Below are 26,715 nucleotides of genomic sequence, written 5' to 3'. Positions count from 1 at the left end.
GGGGCAGTAATTTAGATGAACAAGCACACAGACACATTTTCTCTCTCTAAGAGTGAAACTGGGTCAGTGAGAACCGTGACAAGCGCTTGACTGCAGTGCGTGTGTTTGCTTGTATGCATTTGCCTTTAAATTTGATTTTATTCATTTGTTTTTATTTTGTTCTTTAAAAGAACTTCAACGGAAAATTAGTTCATAAATATCCTGGACCACTAACAGCATCTTTGATCTTTCTCCCTGCTGCTGGACTCCCTGAACTAAACTTTAAAAGCAGTCAAACCTTTTCCAGGATGCTTTAAGCAGACCCCATATGCAGAGCTGCAGAGAGAGGGTCGTCTTCATCACGGGAGGCGCGCTCGCAGCCCTCTGGGTCGCCCCGCATCTCCGCTCTCTTCCCTTATGATTTCAGCCACAGTTCCCCGCGTGCGTCTGCTGCCTGCTTTCTGAGGAGCGCGCGCCAGCACCATGGTTCCCAGCGTGGGGAAACGCTGGTGGTTTGCGGTGACATGCTGGGTGCTGGGCTTTGTGTGTGCGCTGGTGGCCAACGGCAGCGCGGGCTTACCTCCCGAGAGAGGAGTCGCGGCTCACTCCTGCTACGGGGGGTTTGACCTCTACTTCGTACTGGACAAGTGAGTGACCCTCGTCTCTCTCTTCTAGGCTGCTTCACTGTGCAGGGCTGCGACTGTAAGGTTCAGGTGTAGAGCGTGACTGTAGCTTTTGTTTACTGCAGATAAATCGCAGTGCCAAACTAATTGTGTATCACTGTGTATCACATGCACAGGGTCATATACAGTCGCGCTGGTTCTGTAGTACGTCTCCTGTGCACAGCTACATGTCTCAGTCAAGAGGATGATGATGGTGTTGACAAAATGAATTACAAGCAGAATTCTTTCTGTAGATTTTCTGCATGTTATTGTGACTGACCTCCACATTTACATTTGTTTGAGATTAAGAGAGATTAGGCCCTTAAAAAAATGTATAAATGTAGATTGAGATTTTTTCATTTTGCAAAATCAAGCCCCTAATATAATTCCAGCTTTTAAACCTGAAAATTATTCTTATGGTAATTAGTCTCATAAAAAGTAGTCTTATGATAATTAGTGTTATGATAATTAGTCCTTGGCAGTGCAAAGATGCATGCGTTTTTGAGTATTTCTGAGTCTGCAGACCTTGAGGGATAAATAAAACTTCAGATTGAAACACCAGTATTTATTCTGGCCAGGTCGACAACCAGAGCAAACCTAGTTCTTAAGGTGGTATTTTCACCTGGTCGACAGAAAACAATCTCTTAGTTATTGAGCGCTTTTAACCTTTGTCATGGATAATGTAATCTATGATGTGACTATTGGCACCAGCCGCGGCTGGTCCTGCCCACCTTTATTACAATTACCCTATCCAGAAACAATGACGCCTCTTATGGGTCAATGCGGTCATGCTGACTTGCTCTGAACAGCGCCCTCTATTGTTAGCATGCAGATGTGCACCTTGGTACTTAAACTACCTAAAACTTCATGTGCTGTCCCTGGAGGGCATCACCATGATGGCCCAGGTTTGCAGGAGAAGATATGGGTGTTTTTTTACTGCTCCTTGTATTTGTGCCCTTTGGGTGTCTGACACGTCTGCATTAGTACAGACAGTGAGCAGCGTACAGTTACTAGAAAAGATCCTTGACTAGAACTGGGTCAGAGGAACACATGGAAAATCAATCACATGTGCTTCTTGAAAACCCATTAAACTAAAGCCAGTGTTAATGTGGGCACCGTTGTTTGTGGATAATGCACATGCACACCTTGGCCATATTTTATCTCAGTTCTATTAGCAAAAAAAGGCTCTGAAAGAAATTTCTTTATTCTAATTTATTCTAAAAGAATATTCCTCCTCAGTGCAGACATGGGCGTTCTTTTAATGTGAGGACATGTTTTACAGGCAGTACCTCTCCTTCTCCTTTATCATGGAAGTAAGTTTTGACATTCATTCTTCCATGGTAATCTTGGTAGAGAGGGTCAGTAATATTAAATACCATCGGTTCTTTGTCATATTTGCAATCCACATCTTCCAAGGCTCAGGTTTGGTAGATACATGATGGGCTGACATCTTGACTTGGTTATTGGCCTGATTGTGTAATTACGCTGTGCCACACCGCCTGCTTCGGCATGGAGAAGCAGAAGTATTGAGACAGTTCTGTGAAGCTAAGCCCAGGGCCAGACCCAGTTAATGGACAGACAAATGGAGCATCATCTGGTTCTGATTGTAGAAGCTCCTTGTTAGCAGTCAGACTTTTAGATTGGTGGCTTCTCGCGCTTTCGTTATCAGCTGCTCATGTCTGGCTTGATGTAAACAACAAAAGCATTTGTAAAAGTCACTTTGGTGATGGAAGGCCATATAAATTAGTTTGCCCTTATTTCTCTGGGTGTATATAAGATCTAAGTTCTTTACTCTTATTTCCCATATCCATGCTGAATCTAATTAAGGAACATTGCCAGGCCAGACGTTTAATGATTATGTAACATTTTATTGCGAAGGACCAGATTACATAAGTAGCCATTTGCTATGCTGTACTGAATTTTATAAAGTTAGTATCTCAAAATAGTATGTAGAAAACACTTCGATGTATGTCTGAGTTCAGCCTTCCACCATCGATGAAATGGATCCTTGTACATGTACAATTGGACAGCTATGGGGAAAACACCAACTCTGTACTGACACTTAGGTAAATTCTTTCTGAGTGCAACTCTGGGCCAGCTCATGTGCTCACTAGTGCTCACCGGTTCCTGAGAAGAACATTTAATTTCCCATATCCACCCAGACATCCTATGGCATCTCAAGATGTGATGCAAATGGCAAACAATTATAACATACCCTAGGTGTCGATCACCAGGAGACAATGGTACACACATGCCCAGAGCATTTGTGGTTACGTGTCCTGCTCAAGGGTGTATATGGATTGTGTAGGGCATCCTGGTGAGCACTTAGTGCAGGGCATCCTGGCCTCCTGAAAGAGCCTCGTGGGTCCTGCTCTCCTGTTCACACGGCGTCACGCTTCACTGCAAACCGCTGCAGTCCTGCCAGAAGCTACATGTTCACACTGATTTGGGAACAGTTTTGCTGTCTCTCCTGAAAGAATGGTGAAAGAATGTGAAAGAATGGGTCGCTCTCAGGAGCTCAGTGAATTCCAGCGTGGAACTGTGATAGGACGCCACCTGTGCAACTAATACAGTTGTGAAACTTTATCAACATCATCATCCTCGTTGCAGGCCACGTATTGTATGCATGTATGCGTATATATATATATATATATATATATATATATATATATATATATATATATATATATATATATACACACAGACACACACACATACATACAATCCCTGCCAAGAGGATGATGATGTTGATAAAGTTCAAAGCAGATTTTCTGCATATTATTGTGACTGACCTCCACATTTACATTACATTTTTTACATCTTAGATTGTCTGATATTTTTTAATCAATATTCATATTGCAATAATAGATTCAGTTTGCCCCTAATTACAGTTTATTTGCTGGTTTCTGCATGTTACTGTATCTTTGCCTGTTTCTTCTCCCCTGTTGAACCCTTTCACCAGATATTCCAAACGTGTGGCTTTTCTTGGTCAGCAGTTCCACAGATGGGTTTGTATCTTAGCAACTGTGGAAAAAACAAACAACAGGTGGTGGGGGTGAGGGTGGTTTGGGGTGGGGGTGGGGGTGGGGTAGATGGAGATGGTGCATCTGTATAATATTTTCATCACCCTCTGGCCACAACGACTTTGGTCCACATTCATTCCTGCATGGCGTTGTTATGCTCTTTTGGGTCGATCAGATGTGGTGGAGGGAATGAAGTGATCACAAATCTTGTTGTGAAGAACTGTGAAAAAAAGTTCTGAGAGTTGTGAGTGAAGCTGAACTGAAGCGCCTAAGCCCTGTCCTCACTGACTCATCACGTCAGGCAGAGAGTATGCAAACCGACCCATAACAACAACGTGTCCCACGCCATAGCTGGGCTGTGCTTGGCAAACCGACCCATAACGAGAACGTGTCCCACGCCATAGCTGGGCTGTGCTTGGCAAACCGACCCTTAACGAGAACGTGTCCCACGATGTAGCTAAACTCTGCTTGGCAAACCGACACTTAACGAAAATGTGTCCCACGATGTAGCTAAACTCTGCTTGGCAAACTGACCCATAACAAGAACGTGTCCCACGCTGTAGCTAGACTCTGCTTGGCAAACTGACCCATAACGAGAACGTGTCCCACGCTGTAGCTAAACTCTGCTTGGCAAACTGACCCATAACGAGAACGTGTCCCACGCTGTAGCTAGACTCTGCTTGGCAAACCGACCCTTAACGAGTGGAACCTTGGAGGGTACGCACTGCGTCATCGACTGCATTAACGAAACTACATTTACATTTACGGCAGATGCTCTTATCCAGAAACTAAAGAGGGCTTTGTTCTGTCAGGGACTTGTTCGCTGGGGAGGCTCGACCACTTTGGGGCAAAGTTGACGTTTCCCCAGAGGTAAAATCCATGAGCAACTGTGGATGCCAGTGGCATTTGTATAACTCTGCAGCTCAATTCTTATCTGAACAGGTCAGACGTGTCATATCTCCCAGTTCCTTTCACAGGGGTGTGGTGTAAAACTGATGATTGTCCTATTTCAGCCTAAAACCTTCCCCCCACCAGACAAGGCACTGGGGCCTGGGGCACAGAGACAGATACATTCACCAGACTGGCTTCATGATGTAAGAATTACTGGGACATTAAATAGAAAAACTGCACTAATGAGACAATGAGGTCATGGCAATCCATCAAGAAGAGATTTTTTTGCTTGAATGCCACTGCCACGTCATCGGGGAAACATCAGACAGTATGAGACGCTAGCAGGCAGAACCCCGGCTTTAAGGTACAGTTGCATTGTGTCATATGCAGTATGGGTCCTTGTTTGAAAAGAGGAACATACATATGAATGCTATTTGGTTTGTTAGAAGGCCAACGTGAAAATGGGCGCCCCATTCTTTGGAGACGGAGGAAAATGTTTTGAAATACGACTCTGGTTAGGGCAGAGGCAGTGGTGATTTGTGGGAAATAGAATTGCTTTTGGAGATTTCTTTGTGCAGCTGAGGAGGGTTTTACACTCGAGCCAGAGAGTTCTCACTGTAGGGCTCAGAAAGAAATCTGGTCAGTGAGAACACGATTAAAGACCCAACAGATGCGAGCAGAGCAAGATGGCGGCCACCATCCACACGAATCCTGCAGAAAGTCTCTCGTGTGCTGTCTTATTAATGTAATGCTTTCTCATTTATGAAAGGACAGCGACAGCTTCACCACTTTCTACATCTGCGGCAGAAATGCTCCTCACCCGTTTAACGCGGGTGCGTCTGTGTTGTCTAAGCCAAAGATCCAAACAGTTCACAGCCACCTCACCTTCATATTGTAGAACCTACGCTCTTAACTCTGACTTGGTGTCTGGTCTTGCCCGCAGGTCAGGAAGTGTGCAGAACCACTGGAACGAGATCTATGGCTTTGTGGAACATCTGGCTCATAAGTTTATAAGGTAGGGAAGGAGTGGTGCAGGTGCTTCTGATCTCAGTGTGATATGTTAGAGTTACACTGGAGCAGGAGCCTTCTGCACTCTCAGCACCTTACCTCACTGTGATGATCTCAGTCCACAGCTACGAATGTCTTTCATCGTCTTCTCCACCGAGGGCAAGGTTCTCATGCGGCTGACGGAAGACAGGTGAGTGCGTTTGCACACAAATAAGTACACAAATAACATACGTATGAACTTCTTCGTTTTTATAACATTCGTGATTGCATACAAATGCATCAGACAGGGCTTTTAATGTTTATATGGGACCATACACGACCTGCAGAACATTTGTGTCAAATCACTTACTTTTCAAATGCAAATTATGGCTTCAAGTTAAACATGACTTTGAAACATCTTTGACCCCGTAAACACCCCGTAAACACCCCATAAACACCCTGTAACATCCTGTAACATCCCGTAACACCCAGTTTAGCAACAGATTTTGTTGCTATACTGGATTAGAGGTTTCACACAGAAAATAGTAATGAACAATTTCACACTTTCATCACTGAGGTGTAGTTCCAACTGGCCTGAACACCCCAAACCTGACCTGAGGTTAATCACCCATACAGTATGGGGCAGAATGGCCCAACAGCTGGAAGCGCTCCACTGATGTCACCATTATCCCCAGGCCTTCGATATGCCTGTTTGAGGCCTCAACACGTTTCCCAGTTCCATTAAAAAAGGGCCACTCCTGTGAGCTGGATACGCCAATAGTCTCTGTGAGAAAGGCTCGTGCGTCTGGGAGAAGCGTAACGTGTTTACAGCCTTCCTGCTGTGCCGTTTCATACATGCCTGATTTCCTTGCCATCTGCCTCGTTTGATTTTGGTGCCAGCAACAGCCAGTAGCAACCTCTAACGGGAGGCAGAATACATCCGTCGGGTTGAAGTGAGGAATTCAAACACATATTATTATAAAACGCACTACTTGATCCAGCAAAGGTGATCTCACAATGTCCCACCGCATCCATTGCTTAGCTGGCTCTTATACTGCCAAGGACCACGACACGTTCTCTATATATACGCCATAAATCAATGTTACATTTTTACTCAGCATTTCTAAATGGGTTTTATCAGTGGAACCATGCAGATGTGGCTACTGAAGTATATTTTCCAACCAACTGCACACAAACACTTAGATCCCACACACTGAGACTTGTGAATTGAACATAGTGCAATTAGGACTTGGAAGGACCTTCATGTCGCCTGAGATTCTGCTGGGTATTCAGACTTAAGTTCCTTAAGAGAAGAAGTAATACAAGTGTGTGAACTGCTACAAATGTTCAAGTCAAAGGTCCAAGTTGGGGCAATTTTAATTTTGTGTTGTAGTTATACATTCCACAGTTTTCTCAGCATTCCACATTTAGTGCATATCTCTTTTGTCAGGGACAAAATTCGCAAAGGTCTGGAAGAGCTCCACAGGGTTCAGCCAGGAGGAGACACGTTCATGCACGAGGGCATTCAAAGGGTGAGTCAATGACGGTGGCCATCTTGGCTCAGTAGAGGTGCTCGTCCATTGCTCCAAAATGGATGACACATTCTTGGCCCTATAATGTCCAGTACTGAAACAGATGTCACTTATGTGTTGCGTTAATGACTTTAGCAGCTGAGCTCGTTCCTTCCCTTGCTTGTTAAGAGTCATCACAGAAGTTCAGTTTGCAGGAAGTTTTTTATATTTAGTACCTCGTGTCAGTGCTGACTTCAGCTTTGTTTTACAGGCGAGTGAACAGATTTACTACGGGAATTCTGAGGGTACGTTCATGAAATAAATACCACTCAGCACCTAATCTGCATGTTTCTACGATATGCTTGCCAATGTCCACGTGAGGAACGTTTTTTCCCTGAGGAATCACGGCGTTAGCGTGTATCGTTTTGAACAGGCTACCGAACAGCTAGCGTCATCATCGCTCTCACCGATGGAGAACTACACGAAGATCTCTTCTACTATGCAGAGAGAGAGGTAGGCGCATGGTGGAGGGAAGGAGAGAGGGAGAGACAGATAGAGAGGGGGGGGGGGAGTTTGGGACAAAACTGGTCTCACGTGAGGTCACGTTCCAGCTGGTATGAAACACCACATGCTCCTCCTTTAAAAGTCCAACTTGGTAGTAACATACTTCAGGTAATGTGTTCAGTCTGTGCCCAACCATATGGCCGAGTGGGGCAAAAAGAAGCGGAGGCCCCTGTACTGGCACAGCAAGTAAATAAGAGCACATGGAGAAGAGGAAAATAGGTGGAGAAGATAAATCAACCCCCCCCCCCCCCCCCCCCCCCCCACCCCTACCCTACACAGACGTGTTTAAATGGCGTCGCTGTTCTCATCCATCACCGGCCAACACTTTGATGTCCACGAGATGAAAAAGAGGGTCAGGAGCTACCAGTAATTTACATTCTTTCCCTCTGCCTATTCTGCAATGCAGAAAAAGGGTTAGTCATGGCTCCTCTTCTAAACCATGCTCACCAGGAGTGGCTAGCTAGCGGTTTATGTTCACACCAGGCCAGAATGGGTCCTGTTTCAGATTTGGTTTACAGGTTCTCTGAAGACTTGCAGCCTAAACAACCTTCACTTGTTTATTAGACTGTGTTAGATTATTCTGTGTGTTTACACACTTCATTTCTCTAATTAATCTGGAAAAACAGCCCAAATTCCTTTGCTTAAAGAAGGTTCACACTGCAAATGTAAACTTACTTGCACTGAAAGATCCTGAGGATATGCTCAACTATTTAAGACTCCCAACTTATAATAACTTATGCTTAAGCTTAATAATTTAGCATTCAATCTTCAAGTCCATAGTTTCTCAGCTGCTTGGGTTCTCCTTATGTTCATCTCGTCAGGCCAATCGGTCCCGTAGCTTGGGAGCCTCTGTCTTCTGTGTAGGGGTGAAGGACTTCAACGAAACACAGGTGTGTGGCGGATGTTTTCTATATCATTACGCACAAACTTGGAAATTGAAATACAAAGTGCAGCGTCTTTATTTCTGAAGCTAAACTCTATTATAATATTTGTCATTTCATCACAGCTGGCCAAGATAGCAGACAGCAAAGACCACGTCTTTCCAGTCAATGATGGGTTTGAGGCTCTACATAGTGTCATTGACTCGGTTAGTATCCATGTTGGCTCCAAACACACTGATCAAGGTCTAATCTGTAGCCTAATGTACATTCAAAGACCACACTACCTACTGCCAATTATACAACCACAATAACTTGGGGGGGGGGGGGGGGGGGGGGTGTGAAAATACATGATGTTAGAAGAGCACTAAAGAACCAGAAAGGAATACAAAGAGAATTCTTGTGTTTGTGCCTGATTTGTTCACAGTCTTACTAGATTCCAGACAGACTTTCTTAATGAAAGGAAGCATTGAAAAACACGGAAATGATAAATAACAAACAGGAATATTCAGTCAGTTGTGGTCAAGGTTGCTGGACTTGCACTAGGAAGAGACTGCAGAGACGCTCTGCTATGCTGTGTTTCTGCCAGAGCTGTGATCCCACAGTACCCTGGAGCCTACCCAAAAAAGGATCAAAGTGTATTTACTCTCTCAGCCCTTTCCGTCTGCCTTCAGAGACTTTAATTTACATTTACCAGTTGGTCTAGCATTGTGAGGGGCTGAGGCAGAAATAAAAGAGGTGTCTTTAGAGCCAAGACTTAGCTGGTCAGGTGGGTAGTGGGTAGGTGGGTCTCTGAACGGAGACTGGGGTGACTGTGGTCAGACGACATCTGCTGCCAATTAACACTGCGCTGAAAGATCCTGACTCAAGCTCTGAGGGACAAGATGGAGGACTGCAATTTTGTTGGGGGGGGGGGGGACTCTGCAGGATGAGTTGATAAGGAAAGCGAGTGTGTTGATGAGAGGAGTGCCCCCCCCCATGCAGGGGTTAGTATGGAAGACTCAAAAAAAGAAGACAGGGGCCAAACACCACAGCATGCATCACATGCAGGGATGCGTTGGCGCTCACCAGAACAGCCATTTACAAAATGGCGCATAATGAAATTATACCATGAGATATTAACTGAATTTCAGGGCCGTGAGACCCTCAGGGACACTAGTAATTTCCTTCTTACACTTATATCCATGGTCTTTAGCAGTAGGTCAAAAGAAGCTTTTGGAAGTGAAAGTATACATGTTTATCCAGCTTTCTTAAAGGAAACTGAGTTTATCCCCAACATGCATACTGAAATCCTAAAGTGGATTTGTCTTTGTTTTTGTGCCCTAACTCACACTTCTGTGTTCTTTCAGATCCTCAGGAGGTCTTGCATCGAGATCCTTGCAGCAGAACCTTCCAGTATCTGTGCAGGAGGTGAGTAGTGATTTTTACAGGTTTTGGTGTCCAGCCTCTTCCTGCGAAACGTTGCATAACAGGGGCCTCACTCCAAGTCAACCTTCAACTTAGGCCCATGAGACTGTTACTACTGTGTCAGTGGAGATAAATAAGACCTGTGTAAAAACTGTGTGGCTAGTTAGCAAAGGTGCCGGAGAGTTCTGTGGATGTGAGCTGGTATGTACCAAGTCAGGAACGTACCATGTGAGTTTATGGGATAAGCACCTGAACATTCATGTAGTAGTAAGAGAATTGTGGCAGTGACCATTTACAAAATAAGGGGTTAGTATCAGCGTTCAAACTCAAATAAAGGCATTGATTTATTAAATATAATACAATAATAAATTGAACTGAATCCTTCACATGAACAACACTTGTGTGCTAGGCTTTGTAGCTTTTGGCCCAGGATAAGAACCTCAATCCCGAAACAAGATGTGAACTTTTGACACAATTTCCTTAAATAGATCTGCTTAGGTAGCACAATGCAGAAAGCAGCAGCTGTCAGTAGTGTGCGGTAGTCCTGTGTTTCCTGTGGACTGCAAACCTAAATGTGAAGACTTTGTGCTCCTCGGACTTGTCATAGTGTTAATGCTGAAACTACAAAACCTCACTTACCGCAGTGTGCCTGTTTTTCAAAACCACTATGGTCAGAATGTGGAGGCTTCCGAGTAGTAGAAAATCTAACCTCGCAAAAAAATGCCTGAACTTCGGAAATTCCGCAGTACAAGAGCTAAAGTCCCAGACAACAATGTTGAAAGTAATTAAAGTTTGTTATTGTTCCTTTCAGACAAGCATCTTTCTTCACATGACACTGTACTTACCTCACACTCTAATATATCACACCTACCGGTGAACGAGCCCATGACTTCATCTTCAGAGTGATGGAATTGTTGGAATTCATTCATGGTGTAGAATTGCTGTCCACCATATCTTCTTCTTCCACAGAGTCGTTCCAGGTTGTTGTAAGAGGTAACGGGTTCCTCCATGCCAGAAATGTGGATAAGGTCCTTTGCAGCTTCAGACTCAATGACACCCTCACTAGGAGTAAGTAAACCTTCTATGTTGCTAGTGCAAACTTGTAGGATGTTGTTAACAGTTGTAAGGGACAATCTCTTACCAAACCGTTCAATTTGGCAGACCTGCTATTAAAAATATGTAGTGTAGCTAACCAGTCTTCTCTGTTCTCTGTATTATAGCTAAAATAACAATAAAATAAATGATGAAGTAAAGCTAACCAGTCGGTAAACATGAGAACCATTTTCACCTAATGGTGTTTTGGATATATAATGCATGTTATAACTAACAAATGGCAATCACACTTGAAAGTTAGGCCTACATACATCTTTCTGACTAGCTTCTGTGGCTAGCATGTGGCTGGCAGCCCTTGAATAAGATCCAATAAGTGCATGATTAGCGATTAAGTGCTTCCCATATATCCAACATAAAAGAAACAACCACAGAGTGGTTCAGACTGGCCATAGCAAAGGCCTTGAAGCAAAGCCAAAATCTGCCATTTTCAGTTTTATCTGGAGTCCCAGTGGCTACCCACTGTGCACCTTGGTGTATAATCCGTTATTCCATCTCTCAACCACGCAAGATAATTATACCTTGAAGAAGGTATCGAGTACGCCAAGCAATAGTAATCCCATTACAACGGGAACCTTCAAGATCAAAGCCTTCATCTGCCTTCAGTCTCACTGGCACCATCTTCAGGGTTCCTACTCTGGGTTCCTCCTCTTCCTGCTCCGACGAGGCACTGCCCTAATTGTTTACGTCCAATTAAATGCCAGAACCCCTGGAAGAAAATAAGAACAGGCCTGATATATGGAAGCAATTTGAAAAAAAACAGGGAAATGCCTTTATCCGGCCCCCCTACCAGCCTCTCTGCAGCCGAGCTGCCCCACTTTTCCTTTCCCCAAACCAGTTCTGCAAACCACAGAGAACAACTTCTTATTATTTTTGGCGATGCAGATTATTTGTTTACACCTTGCCACTGTTATACCCACATGCATCCTATTTGTCCAAAAACAGAAGTAGGCCATTCCTGCCCAGATGGATCCACTGGTATCCCTACCTCATGCAATATTCCACTCCTTCGTGAAATACTGCAGGACGTAGTATTCCTCCTGGAGGTGCTAGTGCTTGTTTCCTCCTCCTCCTTCAACCCCCCCCTTTAGGATTAAAGGACCACAACGGAAAGGAACCATGTGTGGCTACATGTGTTAAGCAGCTGAACCTTGGAGTTGGAGTTGGAGAAGCTGAATTGTCGAGCACGTCTGTGTTATTGGGAATTGACCGTGTTAAGTATTGGAAGTGGACTGTGTTAAGTGTTGGAAACTGACCATGTTAAGTGTTGGAAACTGACCACTGTACATATAGCTGCATTCGTGCACTCTCACAGTATAACCACCAGTAACTCTGCTGTTGCCCATGTCAGTTAATCAGAAGTTGCAAAAAATTGTGAAAGTAGATGCAACTGTTGGCCATCGATTTATATTATGGATTATGGCTCACGGGAAGACATCGTATGGATGCTCTAAATGTGTCAGCCGCTTACAAAAAGCACACTTCTCTTCTCACATGCACCACCAGGGCCTGGGCTTGCTTCAGAAGATCTCCCACTCAGAGCTCAGTGATGAAATCTGCAGTGTCAGTAATTCTGAACCCTCAGCACATGTCTTTACTTAGCTGTTAAATAGGACATTGCCTCCCATGCTATGGGTAAACAATCCAATGAAACATAGCAACACACTACAGGACACAGCTCCAGAATGCTAATTCTTCTGCCGTTTCATCAAAGAAACGGTGACCACTGTAGTGTTGGCTGGAGTCAGATCCTTTCCCAGCAGACTAAGGAAGAAACTAGAGGATCACTTACACAAGTATGCCTTCTGGGAGTCGCCTCTTAACACCCTGCTCCACCTCATTCTCTCCATCCTTATCCTTCACAATCCGCTGTGTGACGGAGGTGATGAACTCAAAACATCTGATATCTCACTGGGTTTGTCTTGGAGCTCGTGATGGTTTGGGTCTAGTGGGTACGGAGGCACTGCATCTCCTAACGCCGGACGGCTCCTACATCTCTACGTCATGGCTGCCCTTTCAGCGGTGGATGTAGGCGACGTGTCTGTTTCCTCAGAGCTGTGGTATGTCAGATGCTGGCCAGAACAAACAATCAAGCCTTTCGGCTACAGAACTAAAGGACTCAGTTTTCCATCATGGATATTACGTGAATATCTCTGTGCTTTTCATGAACTACAACAACATCATCAGCCTTTTAGATGTGGCATTTATCACAAAATTGGTCTCAGTTTTTAAGCAAAAACAGGATTCTCACCAATCCTGAATTGCCTCGTGCACATTTAGTGCTGTGTAAAAAGTCTCATTAGGTCTCGTCTCTTTGTTTCTGCAGTGGTGAAGCCACTAGTAGTGGAAGACACATACCTGCTATGTCCTGCACCAGTTCTTCAAGAAGAGGGAACGTAAGTTGTACTCCTCAGAAAGTTAAACATGTCTGACTGGAGTCCATCCAACCTGCTTCTCCACATCACACTCTGGGGCTGCCTGATTGAGTGTGTCTGATTGACTGCATCAGCTGTGCAGGGACTCTAACAGTTTCACGCCTGATCTATCTTAGGGCAGCTTCTCTTTACGTCAGCATGAACGAAGGCCTTAGCTTCATCTCCAGTTCTGTGACCATCACCACTGTGGGCTGTGTAAGTACTTTCCCTAAAAAAATTATCTGATCTGATAACATATCTATACATTGCAACTACAGTCCAAAATGTATGTAACTTTGTGAAGAATATTCATAGAATATTTTATTTTTTGCATGCATAAGTAGAGAGGAAGGAACACCATCTTTAAAAAAACAAGCACAAAAATGTGTAAAAATCAATGGGTCGTTGGCATCCCTGCCACTTGTAAATCAGTGCCAGTTATAAGTCTTTAAGACACACAATAGATTCCTCACCTGCCAAACTGTAGGGGTCCAATTTTTTCCCAGAAACACATGGGTGTAGTCTCTCGCCGTGACTCCTCATTGCCCTGCTCAAGGTCTAGTAACCATGTCCCCCAGCAATTATGAATCATCTGGTACTTCTAGGCCAGAAATCTCTTCATATGAAAGACTTGATGATATTTATTGTACCCCCCCCATCCCAGACAGCATGGTTTCATGCGTCCGTGTTGATGTCACACTACTTGGGCTGTCTTTGATCCCATGTCTTTGGCTCAGATGGTTGTCCGTTGTGTGTCTTTATAGTCGGATGGCACAATCTTGGCCATAGCTCTTCTGATTCTGATGATTCTGCTTCTGCTGGCCCTGCTGTGGTGGTTCTGGCCCCTGTGCTGCACTGTGGTAAGTCTTTCCTTCAAATTCAATCTGAAACAGCATGTTACAGAGACTGATTATGGTGGAACAGCATCTTACATGTAAAAACAAGTGTACTATTCAGTATATATATATTTATATAATGTTGCTTCATTTAATTTGATGAGGTTCACTCTGAGTGGTATGTTCTTTCTGGTGCAGAGTTCAGGCATATATATGTAATGACTTGAAATTACTTCAAGAAGTTGAGTCTGTCCTGAACACAGATATTAATTCTGACTTGTTGATCCCTACATGACACAAATTAGGTCTGTTAGAAAGATTCAGCAATGTACAGTAACTGCTCCATCTGTGAGAATCAGTCTGATTTTGCAGCATCTAACCTCAACATGCCAAAAGCATATTTCATTGGCGATCTCCTTCCTTACGTAATGTTTGAACCGCGGTCTTTGACATGACATTCATCATGTTACAATGAGCAATCGAGCATGATGTGTGTGTGTAAACATTTTGGCTCATAGAGGGGTTTTTATCTTGACTTGTGTGGGCTTTTTCTTAAGAAACACCTCATTGTGCTATCGGGGCTGGATCCTCTGAGGGACGACATGCTTTGGCATTTAACGGAGGTCACCTGGTCACGAATATGTCTCGGTTTTGTATTCTCTCTACTTGCAAGGCACTTTACTGGGTCCCAGAATGGGTCCCAAGGTCCAGAATTCCCTGAGTGTCTTATGAGACCCACCATCATCCCCTGTTTGCCCTTTAACTGGCCATCAAGGCTTCACTGGGTCCATTATCTACATGCACTGGTTAGCGGGTGAATTTATGCAGCTCTCCTTGGGTCCTCAGATTCTCCGAGGTCCATGGGGTCATGGTCAAAGGAGAATATACATCTGGCTTTGCACTCCGGGTGTAGGAGTGAAACAACATGCATCACTTCTGGTGTCTTTAGAGTGAGGCAGACCTGGTGTGCTTAGCTTTCAGTGAGAATTGTTCTGATAAAGGAGTTCCTATATTTGCTAGTGAATGGTATAAACAAGATAAAAGCAAAAGCCCGTTATTTTGAACTGTAGGAAATGTATTTAACGTGTAAGGACAGAACTTCTACACTGTGCCTTCTGCAAATGAATGTGCCCTAAGAGCTTATTCAATTCCTTTGGAAGCACGGCTATCCAACAGCACAGAGTGAGGTCATTTCTGAAGGACTATAAGAGAGGAATGTAGGTTTGGGAAGATAAGAAGACAAGCTGCTCACTCCTGCTCGGAGTCCTGGAATGATGGCCACTCCAAGCCTGAGATGTTCATCTGTCAAAGCTGTTTCCGAAACCTGCCAAACACACTCCCTGTGGCGTGGTGATCACTGAGATGCTTAGGTCACCTTCGTGTAACATTCACAGCTCATCTCTAAATGTTCAGAGTAGTCTTTGCAGAGCACAGGTCACGTCTTGTAGATCGTGTTGGAATTTACAGCAAACACGTGTTTACAAGCTTGAGACTTGTGGGTGAAAGAGACTAATTGCACGCTAACATGTATGGCATACATGACATGAGATACGGCCATGTTTGTAAGATTTAATATCAGGCTCTGAGATCGCTGTCCCTTTGAACACATGGGCTAGATGTTCAAAACAATGTTTGTTACGAGACCAAACAGAGGAAGACGCAGGAAAGCCAAAGTTTGTAAAACAAATTTTCGATTAATCAAAATAGTTTTCCTACGAAGCCCAGAACAGGAAATGACATGGAGCAGACCTGCTTATATCATCGCAACATGTTTTTCACAAACGGCCCTTTTCCTTGAAACGCCTCTCACACGTGATTCTCAGAAATGTCCCAGCATGTCAGAAGAGCACACAGCCCCATAACAGCAGCCGGGACAAACACCAGCATGTGACTCGCCACTTGCGTGCAGCCGAGTGGGATTTCTGCTCCTTTCTTGTGCCTCCCTCCTCCTGTGCCAGCGTCAGGGGTTCTGGCCCACATATTTCTAGGTCATCCGAACCTGCTTGTAAATAGACTCAAAAAAGACAGGCAAAGTGGAAGAAAACATTACCGTGACGACGTGCTTTTGTGCGGTTCTGTTTTCCGGTTACAGGCTGAATGTGTTACTAGGACTTTTTGACATGTTATTGTCTTTGGAGATCATGTGGCCTGACATACCAGAGTGAGGGGGTAAACGTGAGATAGCAGAGTGAGGGGGTAAACGTGAGATAGCAGAGTGAGGTGTATATGTGAAATAGCAGAGTGAGGGGGTAAACGTGAGATAGCAGAGTGAGGGGGTAAACGTGAGATAGCGGAGTGAGGGGGTAAACGTGAGATAGCGGAGTGAGGGGGTAAACGTGAGATAGCGGAGTGAGGGGGTAAACGTGAGATAGCGGAGTGAGGGGGTAAACGTGAGATAGCGGAGTGAGGGGGTAAACGTGAGATAGCGGAGTGAGGGGGTAAACGTGAGATAGCGGAGTGAGGGGGTAAACGTGAGATAGCGGAGTGAGGGGGTAAACGTGAGATAGCCGAGTGAGGGGGTAAACGTGAGATAGCCGAGTGAGGGGGTAAACGTGAGATAGCCGAGTGAGGGGGTAAACGTGAGATAGCCGAGTGAGGGGGTAAACGTGAGATAGCCGAGTGAGGGGGTAAATGTGAGATAGCCGAGTGAGGGGGTAAATGTGAGATAGCCGAGTGAGGGGGTAAATGTGAGATAGCCGAGTGAGGGGGTAAATGTGAGATAGCCGAGTGAGGGGGTAAACGTGAGATAGCCGAGTGAGGGGGTAAACGTGAGATAGCCGAGTGAGGGGGTAAACGTGAGATAGCCGAGTGAGGGGGTAAACGTGAGATAGCGGAGTGAGGGGGTAAACGTGAGATACCGGAGTGAGGGGGTAAACGTGAGATACCCGAGTGAGGGGGTAAATGTGAGATAGCCGAGTGAGGGGGTAAATGTGAGATAGCCGAGTGAGGGGGTAAACGTGAGATAGCGGAGTGAGGGGGTAAACATGAGATAGCTGAGTGAGGTGTACACGTGAGCCAGCTAATCTCACTCACCTCTCTTTCTGTCTGTCTCTGTTCTGTCTCTCTGTCTCACTAGATCATCCATGAGCCCCCTCCACCCCCGATCGAAGAGAGTTCGGTAAGACCGTTTGCCCTATTTCTTTATATCAGTCCCTGGGTGGATTCTTCTGTAATTTAATCTAATTAAATGAGTCATATAGCAATAAATGAGATGACGGTATAAGCTCGGCTGGCCTGTCTTGGGAGGGGAACCCATGTCTGCAATGCAAGTGTCAGCTTTTATTCTATATGCTCACACAGCCAGTGCATAGAAGTGTTTTCCACATAGCCTAATTCTGCAAGAGTATGACGGAGAATTACACACAAACACACACACACAGACACACACACACACAACGATGATAGTGAATTTTTTGACCTTTTGCTTTTCTGTCATGTGGAATAGCTATTCTTTATCATTTACTGAACCTTTTAAATCTACAGCAATTATAGACCTCTCAGTAGACCATTGTGGATGTCAGTAGACCAGTCTGAATGGCTTCAGTGAACATGTGTTTCTGAATTATTATCTTGGATTGCGGCTGCGTCTGTGCCAGCAGTGATGAAGTATGAAATATGTTTCTGTTTTCAAACCAGCGTTCTTCGCCTATGCTTACTACTAAAACAAAACACTTCTTGCTTAACATGTGTATTTGGATAAAAAATAAATCTGCTAATTCTTCATAACATTCATTTTGCTAGTATGAAATTAATGCGTGAAGGCTTCAAACCATCAGTGATCATTTTAATAACTCCAGAAAAATTAAATAGTATGACTAGAGTTTTGTTTCTCTCTGTATAACGAACACTGCATGTTAATTATGATTATTATGAACACTGCATTACTAATTAAGATATTGAAACATTTTAATATGTGAGAATAAGAATCAGATGAATAGTTCAGAGAAACAAATAAACAACAGATTGCCTGATTCAATTACGCATCTGTTGTTATTCCTGCATATTTAATATGTTTTCTATACTGGACAGTGGTTTTTCAAAGAAGTGTTCTTCTAAAGATAACATTACACTCAGATTCCCCCAACAACCCCCCCCCTCCCAAAAAATGCTGAGTACACACATGTTAAACCTGGATATACTGGATATGTTAAAGTATTTTTTAAACTTGAACATTGTGCTACAAACACTCTGAAACCATAATGCACTCCAGACGTCTCAGCTCTCTACAGTTGTCAGCATATTAATGATCACCTACAGCTTTGCTCTGACAGTATGACGGCCCCCAACTTAAGGTCAGTCAGGGCGATGTCTCTGTGCTGTGGGTTTCACATGGTCTGTAACATCTCATCTGAACTGTTATAAAAGAAAATCCATGGTAAGCATCTGCAGACGCTAATGCTGAATGTTCGTTCTCCGAGCCAGTCGATGTTTTGCAAACTGACAGGAATTCGGGCGTGAAAGGGTTAAAAAAGAGAAAAGGCTTAAATTTTCCTCCAAAGGACAAATGAAGGAATGAGGTCTGCACAGCTCTGGAAAAGTGAAGTCATGACTCGGGCAAGTCGCCTCGAGCCGAGTCTTCTGGCTCAGGACATACGGCGGGACGTCCTGCGGGACGTCCTGCTGCAGGCGGGGTGGGGCGCCGTGAGAGCCAAGCGAAAATGTCAAAGAGACGGAGTCACACCTCATTTTGGCAACACCCTGGTCCACGTCGGCGTCACTGAATGACCTAAAAACCCGAACTGCGCGATTGGTAAAGAGTGCCGCGGTGTCTTTGGCGTGATGGATCACTTGCGCCACTCACCGTGATTTGCTTTATAAGGATGAAGAGGAAGACGGGGTTCCAAAGAAGAAATGGCCCACCGTGGACGCGTCCTACTACGGGGGGAGAGGAGTTGGTGGGATTAAGCGCATGGAGGTACGACTCCATAACACTTTACTCCTCTGTAGTTGACACACACCACCGTATGAATGATATCCACACAGACGGCTTTGCACGGAACATTTTTCCAAGGCCCTCAGATTGATTCAGTGTCTATGACCCATAAACGTTTTCATAAGTCATAAGAAGTCAACCCATGTCAAACGGTATTCTTGAATGATGGGGTGTTGTAACTCATACGTCCATCTGTCTAAAACAACTCCAGGGCTGACCAGGCCCAAGATTCTGGAGGGTGTGGTTTACAGAAGCAGCTCTGACCAGGGGCAAGTGAGGGGGCATTAGGCCAGCATCTACAACACCGCACCAAAACGTCCCCCATAACCTGTCTGTGGGACACAGCTGCTTTCTGCTGAACGTGTGAATAGGCCGTAGCCCATAAAATCCTTCTCACACAGGAAGACGTGTCAGGGTTCCCGGTGAAGACAGCCCGTCAGGTCCGCACCACGCCCTTAATCCGATTAGGTTCTGCTCTTTGGCAAACAATCTTTGTCCTAGAGACTTACGACCGTATCCGAACGCAAACAGGTGTGGTGGTATACGCGTGAGCAGGCCCAGAACACCTGCCTCAGTCGCCTCCTCTTTACCGGCTTCAGGTGCGCTGGGGTGAGAAAGGGTCGACTGAAGAGGGCGCCAAACTGGAAAAGGCGAAGAACGCCAGGGTGAAGATGCCGGAACAAGAGCTCGAAGCTCCACCCACCCGTATCCTTAACAACGGCATGCGCAAACCACCTGCCCCCCACAAGTGGTATTCTCCTATTAAGGTGAGCGTCGGGACACGGGTCAAATGTTCTACAGAAAATACTGTTTTCGTAGAGCCATTACCTCAGAATTGTAGGCGTAGCGCTCTAAAATACACCACTATCATACACAACCTTCACCTGGAGATTCATAAACACTCACAGATAATCATAAAAGCCATCAGGGTAATGAGATTCCTAGAAGTTGCATAAAGGCCCGGGTCTTCGGGTGCGCCCCGCGTCCCGCGTCCTTCCCCTTAAGCGAGCGCTCCATCGCAGCTGTCCGCGTGGAGCTGGAGAGGCCCCCTGGGTGTGGCGTACGTCACCCCGCATGCATGCAGCCTGCTGACGTGACGGGTTCACGTTCGATGCGGCCTAGAGCGCGGCGCGAAACGCTGGACGTCATAAAGCCGCAATGCGCTACGTATCTTGGACCTGAGCTCGGGTCCGATACGGAACGTGGCTTGGAGGGTTTCCCGTCGTGCGCAGGCGAAGGTTTAGCACAGCTGCAGGAGGACTGACCGGAGGCCAAGGGAGAATAATTTCAGTCTCCTTTTACACTTTTATGATTAACGTTTAAGGTTTGTTACCTTGCGCTGTGTACACGGACAATTTCTACTACTCCGTCTATGGCCTGAAGTGTGTTATCTGTCTTGATTACGAATGCTGATCAGTTCTGAGGAGAGACACTTGTCTGAGGTAGCTGCCACGATTCCTGCAGCCTATTAAGGGCTTAAATGAGGTCTGACAATGTAGGTCAGGCATGTATTAGCGTGTCATGTGTGTAAATGCGTGAACGTACTATTGTCGCCATGTGAAGAACATCGCTGACTACTTATAACTTAGTATTACCCAGCGTCGCCTGCCCAAATGTTAGCATGAGCAGCCTGTTATTTGAGCAGCCTCTCCGTGGTAACACTGCTCTGCTCTGCTGGTTGGTTTAGGGGAAACTGGATGCTCTGTGGGTGCTGCTGAAGAAGGGATATGACCGTGTGTCCATCATGCGACCTCAACCAGGAGACAAGGTGAGAACCTGCAGCCTGCCACACGACCACGTGAGAACACGACCACGCGAGAACATGACCACGCGAGAACATGACCACGCGAGAACATGACCACGCGAGAACATGACCACGCGAGAACATGACCACGCGAGCACATGACCACGCGAGCACATGACCACGCGAGCACATGACCACGTGAGCACATGACCACGTGAGCACATGACCACGCGAGCACATGACCACGCGAGCACATGACCACGTGAGCACATGACCACGTGAGCACATGACCACGTGAGAACATGACCACGTGAGAACATGACCACGCGAGCACATGACCACGTGAGACACGACCACGTGAGAACATGACCACGCGAGCACAAAATCACGCGAGCACATAAACACAAGAGCACATAACCACGTAAACATATAACCACATAACCGCTCAAGCACATAATGGCACATGGCAGCGAATGCGAGTCAGTGTGGGTTGGACAAGCAACAAGCCATGAGCTCCTGATATCTGAAAGTTCACCGCTGGAATCCAACCAAGAAGATTTCACGTTTATTACTGGGACCCAGGTTTGATTCCAGTGATGTTCCAGTCATGTGTGGGGGAAAAATACTGATATCAAACACTGCCAAAATGTGATCTTTCTCTAGCAATGGCTGTCATAAAATTATATCTTCTAGAGCCACAGCTGTAAACACACTCTCGGTTAGTTGAGCAGCTTTAAAAAGGTTTGCATAGCATGCAAATCTAATCCACGATCCTCTTCTCCCAGTCAACCATGACGATGTGCTAGACCCCCCCCCCCCCCCCCCCCCCCATTTAAACCTACCAGTCACCCTCCATGAGACATGGCTTCATGTTTTCTAGGCAGGCCGGATAAGATCAAGAGAACACGGCAACGTCCTACAGCCAGAAAGAGGAAATGAATCCCAGATTCCCGCTGACAGACAAACAGTCAGTGTGTGTTTAGCATAGATGCAGAAAGGACAGATCTGGGGAATAATCCGAGCTGAGGGCCAAGCCAGCATATCCTATGTATCCGTGGGTGGTGTTCGGACAGGAGGTCAGTTGTAGAGCTCGACTTCAGATTGAAATGGAAGACTTAACAGATAGTTTACAGTTTTGTAAACTGAATGTTTAAAGTTACAGCTTTTGCCATTTTGTAAATTGAAGAGTTGCAGTCTTTAACATCTTGGTAGCCATGGACGTCAGCTGAATGTTTTGCAGCTAAAATCTTTCAATTGTCATCAGTAATAAGGTAGCAAAAAACGTCCTCTCATGAGAATATCTCGTGATATTAATAAATGTACATTTCACCATCCATAAACAAAATAAAAAACAGATATCTTGCTTATGTAAAAGATCCATCTGCAAACTGAGGTCTGGAGTTCCAATAATGATCATGTAAAGACCACCGTAGATCATACTAGACTATACTAGACTATACGGGACCATACCAGACTATACTAGACTATGCTTTACTTCATTTTTAGTATAACTAAGCAAAATGTAAGTACTAAATGTATTACAAAAACACAGTAATCCAGTGTGATATACTGGATCCACTGACGAGGACTAATGTGCAGTTATGTAATGCGTCAAACAGCTGCTGCTCATAAGAGCCGTTAATGAGAACACACGTAATCAAGCGAAATGCTTTTCCGAACAGCGAAGATTTTTCCTTTAACACAGAATGAAGGGTGGTAACACTGATGCTGCAGAGAGATGCTCCAGCTCTGGCTCCACCCCCAGTTCCTGTGTCACCCAGGCATTGGTGTTGCCCTGGTGATGCGGTTGCCCTGGTGATGCGGTTGCCCTGGCGGTGCCGTGGCCCGGCTGCAGAGAGGGTTCGCCAGCTCAACCTGGTTGGTGTTCCTACTCTGGCTGGCTGTAGTGGGCAGATACTCCTGGACTTTGTTTTAGAATGTGGTTGTCAGGTAATGAGGCGCTGAAGCCCAAAGTGAGTGACTGACTTTATAAATGTAGACATTGTATGTTTTTTTATGTTTCTGAGGGTTCGTTTTAGTTGAGCGGCCCTCTTGTCTATGAATCATGGAATTGTGTGTGTACCAGAGGGGAAGCAGCTGTGAGCACTAAAACACACACACACACACACACACACACACACACACACACACACATTGTGCTATGGTACATGTACTGTACTGTAAATGCATACCTTGCAGCTAATTTAATCAGTTCATTGCAGCCCTGTGTGGGACAATCGTTCGAAGTGCCCACTCTTATTTTAAAACATGCCCCAGTGCCTAGAGTGCCTCTGGTCTCCTCAGCTCTGGAAGGCACGGAGGGGGTAACAGCACGGTGTGGTTTGTGAAGGAGATTAATGCCCACCCCCCAAACTACCACTGCCACCCACCCTCTGCTCTCTACTCCTGCCGTAAGAGGAAAAGCGTCTCGGAGAGGTAGACTGTGGGGGTGAGGGTCTCCAGCCCAACCCCAGGGCACACTCAACACTCAGGCAGCCCAAACCCCAGGGCACACTCAACACTCAGGCACTGAAAATCATGTGCACACTCAGCAACTCTGGATCTGTGCCGTGGACTTGAAGGCTTTAATAAACTTCAAGCGTCCTCCACCAGTGACTGAGCCCCAACACAGATCTCGAAGGTCACCGCACTGCGTGCACAGAAGATCCGTGTCCTGGTTAGATGAGTGAGGCGAATTTGTCCCGGTTCCATCTTAAATAAAAGTGTGTCCGGTGAAGCTGCAGTAGAATGTATGACCCGATTAAGGCTGATCTGTAAATATTCTCCTCCTCCCCCAAACGGAGAGTGCATGTGGGGTTGGGGGTGTCATCAGGACAGCCGGCCCAGCAGAACACAGGCAACGACGGCCGACTTGAGCCTCATTATTATGTAACCCTTGAACTGGAGAAGAGAGGAATTTAGATTTAAAAAACAGCATTGAGGGAAGCCTACTGAGACAAAGAGAGAGAGAGAGAGAGAGAGAGAGAGAGAGAGAGAGAGAGAGAGAGAGAGAGAGAGAGAGAGAGAGAGAGAGAGAGAGAGAGAGAGAGAGAGAGTGAGAGAGAGGAGAGAGAGAGAGAGAGAGAGAGAGGAGAGAGAGGAGAGGAGAGAGAGAGACGAGAGAGAGAGAGAGAGAGGAACCTGGCTCAATCGTAGGAAAATGAAACTAGAAAGTACGTTTTCTCTCAACATCACTGAAGAACACAAAAAATAAGAATATAGATGTGCCACTACGTGCGGAAAAAACATTATTGATTGACCCTATCAATCAAAAGTGATTATTGATTGACCCTGTAAGTCAATCGAAAGTGTGCGACAAAGTCCTGGTTAATATACATCATTTACATGTAGAGTTGGAGTACATAATGAAAGGTGGTCAACTCAAATTGACGTTACTGGTTCTCATCTTGACGTTGAGTAGCTCCTACAAGCTCTGAAATGGTTCCTGACGTTTACGCTGGAGTAGTGGAACAACGGCGTGTGTTGGAGGAGGATTCAGGGGAGCTTCACGCTGCTCTCCATAAACATCTTCATTAGCCTCCCCATGCCACCATGTGCCTCCAGGAAGCTAAACTCTAGAATTTGCCTTCAGTGTTTTTGAACACTCTCTCTCCCTTCTCTCTCTCATTATGGTTTAGGTCTGGCTTTTATGGCTTCCATATTATCAGTGTAGCTGCATGAAATACTGGCTCCAGACCTGACACCTTGCCCCACACCCCCACACACCCTCACACACCCTACACCCCCACATACACCCACACCTTCACACACTCTAGGGTTAGGGGAGGTTAAGGTTAAGGTTAAAGGTAGAGTTATGGAAGGTTAGGATTAAGGTTATTGTTAGGGTTAGCGGAGGTTAGGGTGAGGGGTTGTGTGTTCATTTACCTGCCTCTGTGGCCCTGAACTCCAATAACTCATTCAGGTCATAAAGAACACTCTCACCTTTGACACACTGATCCGGTGTGACTGTTATCCAAGCAAAGAAATACAGAGAACAAACACACACTTCATTTTTAATGGTCATGACTTTTTAGGATGGAATTTTAAAGTAAATCACAAAAGCCCTGTGAAAACGCAGCATGTGAAGGTCTCCTGATCTGAAAACAGCAAAACCCAACAATTATGCACGTGTTGACTGTCATTACTATCGTGTATTACTCTGTGACTATTCATGACTATTGATAATTAGTGTAAAAGTGACAATTACACATGCCACCAATTCAACATTTAAATTCTGTATTCCTGATTTTCAATATACAAACGTTTCATGCTCCTCTTTAATCTGTTGCAGGGTCGCTGTATAAACTTCTCCCGGGGCCAGTCTGCACACGCCCACAGTTACCCTGCCTACACCCACTCCACTCCAATCTACACCCCCCAGCAAGGCTGTAGCACACCCCCCGCCCCCAAGAGCCAGCTGCCCCCTGCTCCCCACAGCACTCCCTCCTCTACCCTCTCCAGCCTCCCTCCTTTACCCTCCACCCCTCCACCTTCCATCCCCCCGTTCCCGCCCGTGACTCCGCCTCCTGCGTATTCCCCTCCCTCAGCCTGGTCTCCGCCCTCTTCGGCTCTTTTCTTCACTCCGCCCACATCCCAGCCGCCTTCCCCGGCCTCACCTGCAGGATCTCTGCCTCCGCCCCCTCAAGCACCGCCTCCGGGGAGAGCTCCTCCCCCTGAGCGTCCACCACCCCGCCCCTCTCTCTAGGGCTGCAGGTTAGACTTTGGGGGGGGCTGGGGGCGGAGTCAGGTAATTCTACAAAGTAAGACCTGGGGACAGGAAGTCAACCGGTGACTCAATTTCCAATTTCGTTCTTTATTTGCAAAACCACAGTAAGGCTGTGTGTGTGTGAACGTTGACATTAAAACCTTTAACATATGGACCCACTACAAGGAGCAAAGCAGCCATTGGAAGGATGCCACACTGTTCAGCTGGTACAACTACACAGACCACAGCCCAAACGTACAGGCCTGTCTGAACACCACTGAACACAACACCAGCTTGTACAGATAAACTCTCACAAATGGACCACTGGCCCTTCCCTGGACATGACAGCAGGATTAAATGGACTTTGATTTTGAAGCCATTTGCTTGTTCGTGGACTCTTTGGACTCATAGTGGTCTGTGATAGTGTTACGGATGTGCACACAGCATTTCGCTGCACAAAGACGAACTCCACAGAGCTACAGAATCACACAACAGAAGGGACAGCACACGTGACGTGCACGTTTCAGTCACCAATGTGGCCAAGGGAGTGTGTGTGTGTAGATAAACTACACATGATGTTTCAGTAGTAAGAGTAGTCGATTGTTTCAGCTCCTGGGAGTTCCCATATGCATTGATGGTTTTTGAGTTCAAATTCAGTTTCTAACAGACCAATATTTTTTTTAACCATTAATTCAGAAAAGAATTACCAAAAATACATATTTTCTTAGTTATGTGTTTTTATTATTATTAAGTTGCTTGTGCAATAGTGAGTTTAAGGTGTTTATTAGAATGTGGTGACTGGAGGTCTTATGAAAATATACGTTTAGTAGAGAAATTAGAGAATTTGTAGTTTTGAAGAGCAAGTTGAGCCAGGGACGGGGACTGGGTGTAACTTGTATTACACAGAAATATCAGCGTAAAAGCAACACAGCCCTATTCAACAAAGACTTATTCTGCACAACCCACATTTGTAATGGTGTACGAGTGCACAATTACCAGAAACTAGTGTAATTTATCACATACTTTCATACATGCATTATGTAAATATATGTATCTCCTTGCTTTTTGTGA

The 26,715-nt window shown here is 45.4% G+C and overlaps 1 protein-coding gene and 1 long non-coding RNA gene across 2 annotated transcripts; one reads left to right on the top strand and one right to left on the bottom strand.

The window, feature by feature from the left end:
• antxr1a (ANTXR cell adhesion molecule 1a) lies at positions 1–26,715 on the top strand. The gene is made up of 18 exons (XM_076990267.1): positions 1–626; positions 5,499–5,570; positions 5,682–5,753; positions 6,993–7,074; positions 7,325–7,358; positions 7,487–7,566; positions 8,439–8,507; positions 8,624–8,704; positions 9,845–9,905; positions 10,872–10,970; positions 13,339–13,408; positions 13,564–13,642; positions 14,191–14,286; positions 17,339–17,380; positions 19,082–19,177; positions 19,795–19,962; positions 20,883–20,963; positions 25,231–26,715. Exons 1-18 carry the CDS (start codon positions 463–465, stop codon positions 25,642–25,644), a joined length of 1,860 nt encoding a protein of 619 aa, XP_076846382.1. The 5' UTR covers positions 1–462; the 3' UTR covers positions 25,645–26,715.
• On the bottom strand, positions 2,601–7,067 carry LOC143491358 (uncharacterized). The gene is made up of 3 exons (XR_013125181.1): positions 3,769–7,067; positions 3,531–3,665; positions 2,601–3,111 (listed from the first exon to the last, which is right to left on the bottom strand). It is a non-coding gene; the product is annotated as an uncharacterized LOC143491358 (long non-coding RNA).

This window comes from Brachyhypopomus gauderio, unplaced genomic scaffold, assembly GCF_052324685.1.
Source record: "Brachyhypopomus gauderio isolate BG-103 unplaced genomic scaffold, BGAUD_0.2 sc74, whole genome shotgun sequence".
Classification (NCBI taxonomy): Eukaryota; Metazoa; Chordata; class Actinopteri; order Gymnotiformes; family Hypopomidae; genus Brachyhypopomus; species Brachyhypopomus gauderio.
The sequence above is the reverse complement of the archived record's forward strand: the minus strand, read 5'-3'. Positions and strand labels throughout refer to the sequence as shown.